This window comes from Sparus aurata, chromosome 3, assembly GCF_900880675.1.
Source record: "Sparus aurata chromosome 3, fSpaAur1.1, whole genome shotgun sequence".
Taxonomy (NCBI): Eukaryota; Metazoa; Chordata; class Actinopteri; order Spariformes; family Sparidae; genus Sparus; species Sparus aurata.
The window spans coordinates 11,201,987-11,214,049 of NC_044189.1; the positions used below are offsets into that span (position 1 = coordinate 11,201,987).

At 39.9% G+C, this 12,063-nt stretch overlaps 1 protein-coding gene across 1 annotated transcript; it reads right to left on the minus strand.

The window, feature by feature from the left end:
• Positions 1–1,414: 1,414 nt before the first annotated feature.
• On the minus strand, positions 1,415–9,147 carry LOC115579441 (homocysteine-responsive endoplasmic reticulum-resident ubiquitin-like domain member 2 protein). Its single transcript, XM_030412978.1, has 9 exons — positions 9,022–9,147; positions 8,233–8,569; positions 6,212–6,289; positions 5,199–5,312; positions 4,924–5,054; positions 3,666–3,782; positions 3,270–3,557; positions 3,068–3,182; positions 1,415–2,527 (listed from the first exon to the last, which is right to left on the minus strand). The coding sequence occupies exons 2-9, from the start codon at positions 8,377–8,379 to the stop codon at positions 2,360–2,362; spliced, it is 1,158 nt and encodes a 385-aa protein (XP_030268838.1). The 5' UTR covers positions 8,380–8,569; positions 9,022–9,147; the 3' UTR covers positions 1,415–2,359.
• Between the last annotated feature and the right edge of the window lie 2,916 nt (positions 9,148–12,063).

The following is a 12,063-nucleotide window of genomic DNA, read 5'->3' on the forward strand; positions in this document are numbered from 1 at the left end:
GCTCCTTGCCTTGGTGTGGTCATCTTCTCAGGCGGTGAAGAAGCGTGCAGTACTCCGGTTACACTGAGAGAACAACTCCTCAGAAGAAGTTAATACCTATATCATTAGTTAGCTAAATAAACAATATCTTTGTTTTCATGACTGAATAAACAAACTGACCTTAAAGGGCAACACAAAGTTCATACAGTTATACTTTGTTCATATGTGGCGGACCCTGCCACCTTTCTAGCTTCAAACAGTGTTTTGGGAACCTGATTGTCTTCTGAGAACAGCTTGTTTATTCAGAAATGGAACAGATAAATATTTTTGAGTTGTACTATTACCTCATTAATATTGATACTTTTAAGTACTGTACACATTTAAGGTACTTGTAATTTATGAGAGAAATATGTATTACTGTGTAACAATAGCCTGTCAGCTTTAGTTACTAGCTACTTGACAAATTAGGGTTCTGAATAGAAAATGCACGAGTACAGCTGGGGCAAAAATGAAGTGATGGTGATCTGATTTGATAATAATTATTTCGGTCAAACATTTTAATATGCCAGCCTCATAAATGTAGAAGTTGATCCTGCTTTTCCCTTTAATTTATTTTTAATTTCTTTGTGATAATTTTGAGGTTTCGACCAAAACACACTCAGAGAATTAGAAGGTGTCAGTTTGGGCTCTCAGATATTATGACGGCACATTTTACATTTTTTGTAAGACATACTTTACATGGGCCATTTTTGTGCCTCAGGTACTTTCCTGGAGATACTTTTACTTAAATAACATTTTCAGTGCAGGAACAACATTTTACAAGTAAAGGATGTGAATACTTCTACCATCATTAGCCAGGCCAATATCTCCTCCTATTGTTCATCTTATCACCGATATATGGGTGTAAGTGCCCAGTCGGTGACGAAACACTGACATGACAGGAAACATTATTAGATGAATGTATAGACATCGTGTGGAGGTTTTGTCCTATTTCTAACAAGCCTAAGGGTGTTTTTTCACATTGACAAAAGGTGGCAGCAGAGATCTGTCTCCCACACCAGCTGAGTACCTCGCTCAAACACATTGCTCCAACTCCATCATCCCTTACCCATGCGTTGTCCCAATTTAGATATTTCTGTGTCATCTTGATAGCTTAGAAAGGGTTGTATTTTCATTCAAATCATGGTTTAATGAAGCCTTTTTTAAGATGGCCTCATATAGTTGACTCATTTGGACCTCTTCAAGGATGTGTGAGGTCACATTTTCGTCACCTTATTTGGAAAAAGCTCAAAAATGTATCTTTGAAAATGCATCAGCATGGGTTAAGATTTCATGTTCATGTCATTACACTTGCGACTGATTTGATCAGCCCGATTTGTGGGCGCCGTTGATTGCTCGTTATTTTCCTTGCGTCTAAAACCACACGACCACGTCACCATGATTGAAGGGTTTAATAAACATGAATATTATTATTGGTACACAACATGTTAAAATGTAACAGCAGCAGCCATTTTTCACAAATTTTAAGTTCTTGTCTTACATGACCTCTGAATAGTGGCAGTGGTTTTATTTAACAGTAGGATTTTTTTTTTTAAAGTGTCTCTTTGCCACATGACTTTAATCCACCATAAACACCAGCTCTTCTACTTCACTCAGTTCCTTCAGGCTGTCAAGAGTATCAGGCGTGCATCGTTTCACTTGAGTAAACAAAATCACACTCCTCTTCAGCAGACATCACTCGGGGGAACTTTTCAACACAGTACACAATGTGTTCAGACACATTTTTTTAACATCTCTCAGACCGAACTCGCGCACGTACGTTATCACAGACGATCAGCTTTTGGACTACAGTGCCCCCTTTTAAAATTTGTTATCTGGATACAACCACAATTACAAAAACATTTCAATTCAAAGAAAACTATTTCAACAAATATTGCAGCCACTTACAAAGAAAACTAAAGAGACTGTTTAACAAAAGTAGTGCTGTAATTTTTTCTTTTCACAAATGTGCCTGACGTCCCTATTTTATAAATTACATAAAGAAATGCATTAGCAGACACTTTTATTATTCAGACTACGTTTAGAGGGCGTCACTAGCAATCCTTGTACATAGCAGTTAACCTAAAGTTCCTGTCATTTGACAGTAAAATATTTGTCTTTGTGCAGACAAACAAACAAAAAACCCTCCACATGAAGTGATCATCTTTCTCTTTTCAGCATAAATCAGTCATTGGTGTTTTGGCTCAAAGTCTTAGATATGTAGTAAAGTCGACTAGAGGGAAACTTTAACACTGTATTGCAACAGAAACGGTTTCCCGAAGCAGGTAGGGCATTCAGCCTACTCTTATAGACAGGTGGTGCTCCTGTGGAGAGCTGTGGTTCAGTTTGCAGCGTTTGGCGGTCCCTCCGGGATGAGTGACATGAAGAAGGTAATGATGAACGACCACGTGGAGGACAGGAAGCCCGTGTTGGGGGCGCTGTTTGGATCTTCTGCTCCTTCCTCTCCACTGTCTCCCTCGTCGTCCGAGCCATCATCCAGCCCTCCTTCCTGTACAGAACAAAGTGGATTTATCAGAGGACACTCAACATGACTTACTAATGTATGTGGGTTATATTCGACTTTGTAGTGAGTTATCATTATTTAAACTCAATATCCATTCATCATTTTTCAATTAAATATTTAGGTTATAAATCCAGAAAATGAGCCTGAATCTGACACTCTTTTATTTTTGTGCAAGTCTCTCGCTTACAAAGATATTCAATTTACAATGATCTTAAGAGCCTGGAATCAGCAAATGTTTGCCATTTTTGCTTAAAGTTGGTTTAAATGATTAAATGATTAATACAATTATTTTATTTTCTTGTTCCAGCTCTTCTTGTCACTTTTATTCAACAATTCAATGCATCTAAGCTGCATTTGTAACCAAGATGTGGAGGCTTAATGTTGTTTTCCTTTGAATATCTGTAAACTGGTACCTCACTAAATGGCTTGTGCACTACAGAAACAAACATCGCTAAAGATAAACTCAGCCCATCAGCTCTGGGTTACGCTCGTGGTAAAAAGCGGAGATGGATGACAGGCAGCTACCATTTCTTGTATGTCGTGGTTTTGTGGCTCTCCCTCCATGTCGTCCTGATTGACTCTGTCTCCAGGAAGCTGGAGCTCGTTCTCCAGGTTGAAGGGGAACCAGCCGGCCTGATGCCTGCAGACAGAAACAAGTTACTTGTATCATCTGTTCATTATACGTTTGACTCATGTGTGAGTTGAGAGACAGCATAACTGCACTCACAGGTAAAGCACCAGCATGGCCATCATCACCATGACGAAGCGGCTGAAGGAGGAGTAGAAGTAAACTACGCTGAGTAAGATCGCGGCGCGTGAAAATGTGTAGACCCAGTCCAGCCAGTCCCGGTTCAGCTCCTCCTCGTTCAGGATCTCCCCTCCCTGGGCGTTCATCTGGACTTCTGGGTTGCCGCGACGGTCCGCCTGAGGCCGCTGGCTCAGAGGATCGGGCTGGTTGGACTGAGCCGAGGGCTGGCCCGGCCTGAGGTGCTGCGAGGAGGCAGCCAGTAACTGACTGGAGGGAGACAGACACACAGGTGATGGGAACAGTGTGTGCTGCACGAACAATTCCTTTATAAACATTCTCCAGAAATAAAAAGGGCAGAAATATGTCGGGACTTACTAATGCAGGAAGTACTGCCGAGCGTACAGCTGCTGCCACCACATTAGAGTCATGGGGTTGTAATAAGCAGGCATCATGTTTGTGGGAGGTGTCGGCTGTGGAGAGTACTGGTTCCAGCTGAAAATAGAGTTACTGCATTAGAAAAACACATACATTAAATGTGTTTACAATGGGTTATTAATAGCTATGGCGTCAAGAAACAGCAGAGGTAATTTTTCTAATTCTATGTTTGGCGTCAGGTGCTCGTGACCAGGGTGGCAGAGCAGCTTCTGACCATCTTGAAGTTTTCCTTACTTTTCTTTCCTTAGTTTGTGTTCCTATTCCTTTTGATTCTGGTAGTCCAGTTTTCACATTTTTGTTTGTTAGCTTAGTTCACGCAGTATTATGAGTGTAGTGAGGGAAGTACTGGGTCCTGAAACCCTTGTCTTGGCTGGCCCAGAAAACTCTAGTGACTTTTTGGCCCGGCCTCCAGACTGTCATTGGTTTTTCGTTGAAGGAGAACTATGTAGTTTTGGAGAAGAAATATAAAATCATATAAATAAATCATATCTGAATAAACAAGCTGTCGTCAGAGGAACCTCAGGTCCTCAGAACACGGTTTGAAGCTAGAGAGGTGGCAGGGTTTGCCACATAGACACACAGTAAAACAGTATGAAATTGTGTTGTCCTTTAAGGTCAGTTTGTTTATTCAGTTACAAAAACAGAGCTGTATAATTTAGTTTGTTTAGTCAGAAAAATATCTGTCAGTGAAGATCTTAAGATTTCTTCACTGAAAATATACTCGTGAAATTATTTGTCATGAAAACATTTTAATCCTTTAAAACTATCCTATGTTGCTTGTTCACAAGCTTGGGCAAACTGTGGGCATAACAAGCACCGTGTGCACTAGCAGTGAGATGAACAACTAATGATATGAGGGAGGAAAGAAGGAGCTCTGTTCCCTCTCAAAAGGCTGCATCGCTGATGGATTTTTAAACATATTTGTACAAATAAAACTTTGATTAATGTCCACCGTGAGTGCGAAGGATGCTCGCCCACATCTCATCAATTTTGCTCATTAACGAGATTCCTGCTGCTTATTTTTTAATGTCCCACAGTGCACCAGCATAATAAGACGTTTATTCACAACTGTAATTTAATTCCCTTTTGCTCACTGTGTAAAAAAGAGTTAGTTAATGAGGGGAATGACTCAAAGGGGATTAAAGCAAGCATAGTTGGTGAATGAGTTCTAGTTCTTTCACCAGTCTACAAGGCTTACCTGTGCATATACTGTAGATACATGTGTTGGTCAGGGAAGGGTCCAGTTCGCTGTCTGAGTCCATCACTGCTCTCTGCTGTGGATGGCTGGCTATGTTGACCAGTGGCAGGACTATTAGAGTTTTGAAGGGGCTGTAACCAAAAAAACAAACAAGTTCTGAGTATTAGTAATCATTTAAGAAGGTACAGATTGACGCAGTGAGCTGGATGATGAAAGGAAAAGCGCTACTGATGAAATGAATGGAAAAAGGTGTGAGGAGTGTGTGGCTGACCCACCGTGGGACCGGCCGAGTTCTCCTGAGGCTTGTTACTGTGGCTGCGGGGGGGCTTCGGGGAGCTGGGAGGAGTTCGAGAGGAGCACACCAGATGGAGCATATGGTACTCATCCTGCTGTAGACGCAAATACAGCTCATTATCAAACAGAGTCCAAGTACTGCATGTTCAAAGAGAAAGAGAACTTCTGAAACTTATGAGGGTACAGCGCTTGGCTTAACATAAAATGATATCAGATTTGGCAACTTGTAACAAGGGGGAGAGGGAATTTCTCAGATAACCTAATCGCCTTTTAATGATACTGTAAAACCATGACATTTTCCGAGATGGGTTTTGAATGTGAAGACCAGTTATTGTTGCGACCCTACTTCCAATATCTCAATGCTCAGCCATCCTCACTAAAACTCAAGAAACAACCTTGCTCAGAACGTAAATACAGCGCATATTTTGAATGTTCGTTGCATCTGATTGTCCAGTTGCTTCATCCGTAACGAAAGCATAGCCAGCCTCAATAGTTACAAGTGATCATAATATTGAGAATTGGGTTTTAAATGAGAGAATTGTGATGCAATAATGCCCCAAAACTCCAAAAACAGTGTGTGACACCCAAACAAAGATTGTAAATTACAACTCTCGTGTAACTGAACACCTTATTTCAAAACCACTGACAGTCAGTATGTTGATGGAACAGCCTCCGCTCCTCTGAGAGGGATTTCCACAAGGTTTTGATTCGTGGCTGCAGGAATTTGCTCCTATTCAGAAAGCATTAGTGAGGTCATGCTGGGCGATAACGCCTGGTTCACAGTCCACGCTGTGACCTCCAAAGGTGTTAGATAGGGTCGAGTTCAGGTCAGTAAAGTTACTTCAGAGCAAACTGGGAAATAATCCACCATATACTGCACAGAGCCACCACCACAAAAACATTGGAATCATGCAACTCATGTGCTTCTTATATTCAAAATAACTAAAACTGATCCACTTTAATGAATATGACATCTTAGGGAGAGGGAACCTACCTTTCTGAGCACATCTTTCAAGGTGAAGTGATCCAAAAGCAGCTTCCCTGAATACACCAGCCTCTGGTCTTTGGAGCTCTGAAAATCCAAAATTATAATGATAATTGGGGCCACGGGAGAGAAGTGTATATCAGCATGAATACAGTTTGCCCCCAAAAGCATTTTCTAACTAATACTGAAAACAGCAGAGCAACAATAAGCAGGAAATTTGAAAACTTGTAATGTAGATCATGACACCAAAAGACATAGTGATGAGGATGAGATCATAATAACCTCAATTGGGATAAGTGGGTCTTAACAGTGGATTAAACTGGCAGTGCAACAACAAGGTCAGAGTGTGTCCTCATTCGCTGTGCAGCCATTCAGGAATTTAAAATTGCCTATTCTAAACCTTGGCCAACTTGCAACCGAGAATCTTTCATTCTGGGTTCAAGGTGCCTCTTTGTTAAACATTCCACAGTTAATGTCCATTAAATTACACTAACAAAAGTGCAGCCGTTACCGAGGTACTATAATGCAGCTTAACAAGGGAACAGCCTGTGTTTACAATGATTGCATCAGAACAAGTCTGGAGCAGAGAGGGAAAAGGGGCAAAGTCAGATTAGCACAACATAACAGCAGGAATCCAAACTTTCTTTCCCTGTGATGCCAAATCTACAGATATCAAGGCTCTTTTAGCTGCTTCAACTCCCGAGAGCCCAGCGTCTTTCACTTCAGAAGATAGATCAAGATTAATGTTCTGTGTCATGTCTATGATAGCTCAACAGTAATATTAATAACAGAGGAAGCTTGGCAGAATTACAACAGCAAAAGAAGTTCAAATGGAAAATGTCAGCTGTGGCTGTGTGAGAACCCAAACACACCTCCAGTCTTAAATACCAAATCCACTTTGTTCGACACAAGTCTGACTGGAATGGTAAATTTGACATTCAACAACACCTGTCAGTCAACAGTATTTGATCCTTTCTTACACAACTCACTTCTTAAATCTAAACTCCACCAAGGTTCATGTGCTAAAGCACACATAAACTGGTGGCCCAGCTTACTAATTTTAGGTTTAGGACAAATCTTTTTATAAATCAACATCCTTAGTAGTCAATACAGGACTGTACCTTAGCGAGCAAGACCGGTTTTCTTGAGCAATTTTATTCATGTTTAGCATAATCCGATGATTACTCAGATATCAAATCATGAAACAATTATTTTGGTAAGGAAATTAACAAATCACACCATGCATACTATTTATACCAAGTAAATGATGTTGTTACATGTTAACGTCATTAGTCCCTCTCGCGTCACAAGCTTCCTGTCAAGCTCTGATCGAATTTCCCATACAGGAACATTCTGCTTTTTACTTCGAAACTGGTCAGTTCTCAGAAAACAAGGCAGTTTTTTCAATCATGTATTTGTGAATTTTCAGTTCATTTCCTGCCAACTACATGGCTCAATCCAACTATCCCCACTGAGGAAAGGAAATATACCTAAACTTCCAGCTGCAGAGTCAAAAAGGCAAAAAAAAGGCACCTAAAGCAGAGATGATAATGGAGATGCCAAATGCTGCAGCCGCAGAAGCTGAATGAGTAACGGTTGATATACTTGTTCTGTGTACTTGTTCAGTTTTAAAGTATTTTTTATAAATGTATTGTTATTACTGTTGATGTAACAAAACTTTGTTGCCACCATCATATCCATTTAAAAATGATCACCATCCATATCGTGTAGATGTTGCATTTTCAGTAAGTCTAAATATGCAACAAGGTGAACATCCCAAAAAATGTTTGATGTGAACTTGGTCATCTGATAGGAAGTTATGTTTCTGTTAGGGGAAATAGAAGTTTTTGTGACTTCAAATGGTTGATCTTAATGTCCTTGAATAAAAAAATAAATTCAAATCTAAATCTAAAAAAAAAAGAAAAGAAAAGAAAAGTCCCAATACAGCATAGAGAGGGTTATGGATGACAGATGATATCAGGATTGGTCAAAGAAGCATAGAAACAGTCACCGGTAGCAAAAATACTCACTGGTTTGCTTGGGTAGACATCTGACAGGTGTGCCTTGAGCTTCTCCACGGTCCAGTTCTGGTAACAGTTGATGGTCTGGTCATCGTACTTCTGGTTGGGGGCCTTGATGACTAGTGTAACAGGACTGTCCACAACACCTTGATCCATGGCTCAAAACCATTTGCCTCCAGTGGGAAACGAAATAATCTGGACCACCTTGTCAGAGTAGTTGGTATAGACCTGCTAACAGTATTCTAGTGGGTTCCTGGTACCATTGGAGCAACATTTAATGCTATGTATAGCTTATGTATAGCTAATGCTGCAGCTGCAAGGTGTTTCCTTTTCTTCTGAACAGAGCCTGAGGAGGCAAAAGATACACATGAGGTTAGCTTGCCCTCAATAATAGTTCAGCGGAGTGATAAGCAAGTGACAATTTGGCATTGCAATCTAACGACACCGTTATATCTGACATAATTCACCATTACTAGCTAGAATGCGGTGTCTAACACATATTTTACGCGTCAAACGTGTGATGACAACTATCCTAACACGGTTGGACGGATGGTTACAGACGTAACGACATGTCTGGGACAAAATATAACATTTCCAAACAACAAGCTAGTCCTGATTAAGAGTATTTGACAACTGGCTAGGCTAACGTTAGCTTCAGTAGGATTTTCTGCCACTGGTGTCAGTCAAACCAAGCGGAAAAAGTTATACACTGGCATACTTAGCTAGACAAATTGAAACGATATCGTTATACAAAGATATCCGTCTCAGACAGAAGAGTTACATTTCTTGTTTACCCACCTGTGTTGACCCCCAGTGACCGAAACACACAGCCTACTTGTAACTCCAATCCCTGCCAGAACCTGGCGTTCTTTTTCTTCTTCGGTGGATTTCGGGGTGTTGTCGACATTCAACGTTTATTGCGCAGTACTGCCACCTACTGGTAGAAGTGTCAAGTACAGCCAGCAGAGCGTGACATACCCATAGCATATCTGAATAAGTTTAAATAAAGTATTCAACTGTACAAATAAAAGTGCCATTTTTAGATAGAAAAAAAGATTTATAAAATGCTTTACAGCTCAATACAACCACAAACTACATAATTACCGTAAAGATGAATCAGCTGCTCTGTTAAAAAAAAAAGTAAAGTAAAAAAAAAACATACATTTCTTGAAAATAAGATTTTTTGCTGAGATGTTGTGTTGGACTGGATTAAATGTATTGTCTGTATCTGTACCAAAGAAACATACAGCTCTAAGTGTATTTAAAAGGCAGTTCTGCTCATGAAATCATGTAGTTTCAGACCAAAAGGATCAACTAAAATACAAACAATAGCCTCTAAGCAATTACACATTTTTTAAATCATTGATTGAATAAGTGATTGACTGATTATTAGTATGGGTTGTGCACTATGCCATGAGGATGTCCAATGAGGCTGAAGTGATTCAGTTTGACTGCCATCTGGTGGCCTTATAGTGTAACAACACTGCCTGACTACAGTGTCCTGTCTGGTTTTATCAAACAGAAAAAACCCTACAATTCATAACTAGTACTCTTTATTATAAACATCTGCATGTTGTATTCATTAATTTGCTACAATAAATCAAATGCAGGTCTGACAAATGGAAATCAGTAAACATTATACATTGACTTGTAAAATACAGAAAACATATAAAAAAAATATGCTTGTTCATTGATGTAGTGCTGCTGAGTTTATTTTCTTGCTATTTGCTGTATCGCTGTATCGCTATTTTATGTCGCTGGATCTGGATTGTTCGGAGCAGATTTAGATCACCTGTTGCACAGGTTGTCCAGACTGGTTGCCAATCATGGTGTGAAAACACCGGAAACTCTGGTCTGTTTAGACCCTGTTGAGATTTCTTTGCTGTCGTGTGTCAGTTCTGTTTAAATGAAATTCGAAGCAGTCTGCAGCCTGAGTTGAGGGACTATTAAAAAAAGGTCACCACCATCACAATGCTACTTGCGCAAGGGCTTTACACCTGCTTTACCTGCAGGTTTCTTCTGTTGTTTTTCTTTGCTGAACCACTTTATACCCAAGGCCCTTTATAGACATTTCTTTTTTTCCATTTCACTTCATCTGGGAAACTGTGGAGAGAGGTAAACAGAAGAAACATATTTCAGTTGCATGATCATTGAGGAGGCATTGGTGAGATTTGGGATTCCAAGTTTGAAATTCACGCTTCTCTCCGCCGCCTCTGCCGCAAGTTTGGTGTTATGATATGCACTAGAATACTAAGAATTCTGATTCAATAATGAGGTGTGTTATTCACAACTCACGGAGTTAAGTCCGTCACATGAAAACACATTTGATATGTCACGTTGATCCTCTACCATCGAAGCTAGGGATAAATAAACCAAACTGATCAAGCATGGGGAGAACATGACGCTCTGCATATAAAACTCTAATAGACTCCTAATATGACTTTCGATGAATAACTGAGAATAGATGTGTCCACTCTGCTCTGAAACTGGGTTAGCCTACTTCTGCCTGAGTCATGAAACTCAAGAGGTGTGCACATGTGTATATGACATTGCAGCCCATCTATGTTCTCATGGGACAACAGGGTATAATTGTTTGGAAATCAATAACAAATACAGCAGCAAACAGCACCGACACATTTCCCCAGCTGTATTAAGGCCATACCTTCTGATCAAATAGGCTTCTTTTCAAATATTTTTCTTTTATTTATGGTTACCTAACAGAAACCAAATAAGGGCTTCCCACTCATCAGTTGGGTGAAGCACTGTCCTTGTGACATCCATCATGTTTGTTTCATCATGCTAACACCTTTGACGAGGTGACATGTGGAGCGCTGCATTAGAGATGTCCAATTTCTTTCATTTCCCTCTTCCGCTGCGTTTCTCCGTCTGTTACCCTGCTTCGCAAATGAGACTTTTTCACACCCTGCTCCAATTCAGCAGCCTGTGATATTGTAATGTGGGGCACTTACAACCTGCTGCCACTGTTGGTAAGACTTTTAAAAATGGAAGAGGTCTAAATAAGGTCAGTGTAAAACCCGAATTCTGGACAGATTTTCCATCCCCCATAGAAAAGGATTCAGTGGTGTGCTATCAGGAGGTTGCTCGGCTGTTTTTGATGATGTTCCTCCTTCCATTATTTGTTGTGTCACTGTGTTTACACTTGGACTCGGTCCATTCAATGGGCTCTTGCCGCAGCCACTCTGCCCTTGTTGAATTTTAATGAAACCTGCGTAGAACAGAGATGTGTTTCCATGCAAAGTACATGAGAAACGATTTGTGTGGGTGCTTGCAATAGAAAAGAGATGCAAAAGAACAGTGCAGATAAGTGATTGTCAGTGATTGTTACAGATTTGAGTTTGTCGTTGCACCTCGTTTAAACTGACCCATCTTATTTATCTGTCTACTCCAAACAAAGCATCTAACACTTTTTTTTTTTGGATGTGATCTTAAATCATTAAATGATCATGATAATGGCATGCTATACTGTGTAAAAGACAACAGTCACAGAGGCTTTATTTAGTTAGAACTGTTGATAAATATGCCAATAAACATTAAAAATCGCTTGTGTATCTGCTTACAGATGTTATTTAATGAATGATTCTGTACTCTTTTATACTTCCTGCGTATAAAAGTGCAGTGATGAAATGTAACTTAGTGCATCTGGTCAAGCATCGGACTTCAGTTCAGTTTTGAGGTACTTACACTTACTTAACTTGAGTATCCCCATTTTCTAGCGCTCTATAATTTCAATTATAGTATAGTTCTCAAGAACTAACCAATCTTAATGCAGTATTTAATAGAAAGATGTTAAAGTTGGTAGATTTTAACAGAATCTTTGCT

Bases quoted from the DNA above. Each gene is read 5' to 3' on its own strand.
- LOC115579441 (XM_030412978.1), bottom strand. From the start codon at position 8,379: ATGGATCAAGGTGTTGTGGACAGTCCTGTTACACTAGTCATCAAGGCC. The intron at 5,055-5,198 runs GTGGGTCAGCCA...TTTTGGTTACAG, and splicing joins AGAACTCGGCCGGTCCCACG to CCCCTTCAAAACTCTAATAG. The intron at 2,528-3,067 runs GTAGCTGCCTGT...TGTTCTGTACAG, and splicing joins ACCACGACATACAAGAAATG to GAAGGAGGGCTGGATGATGG.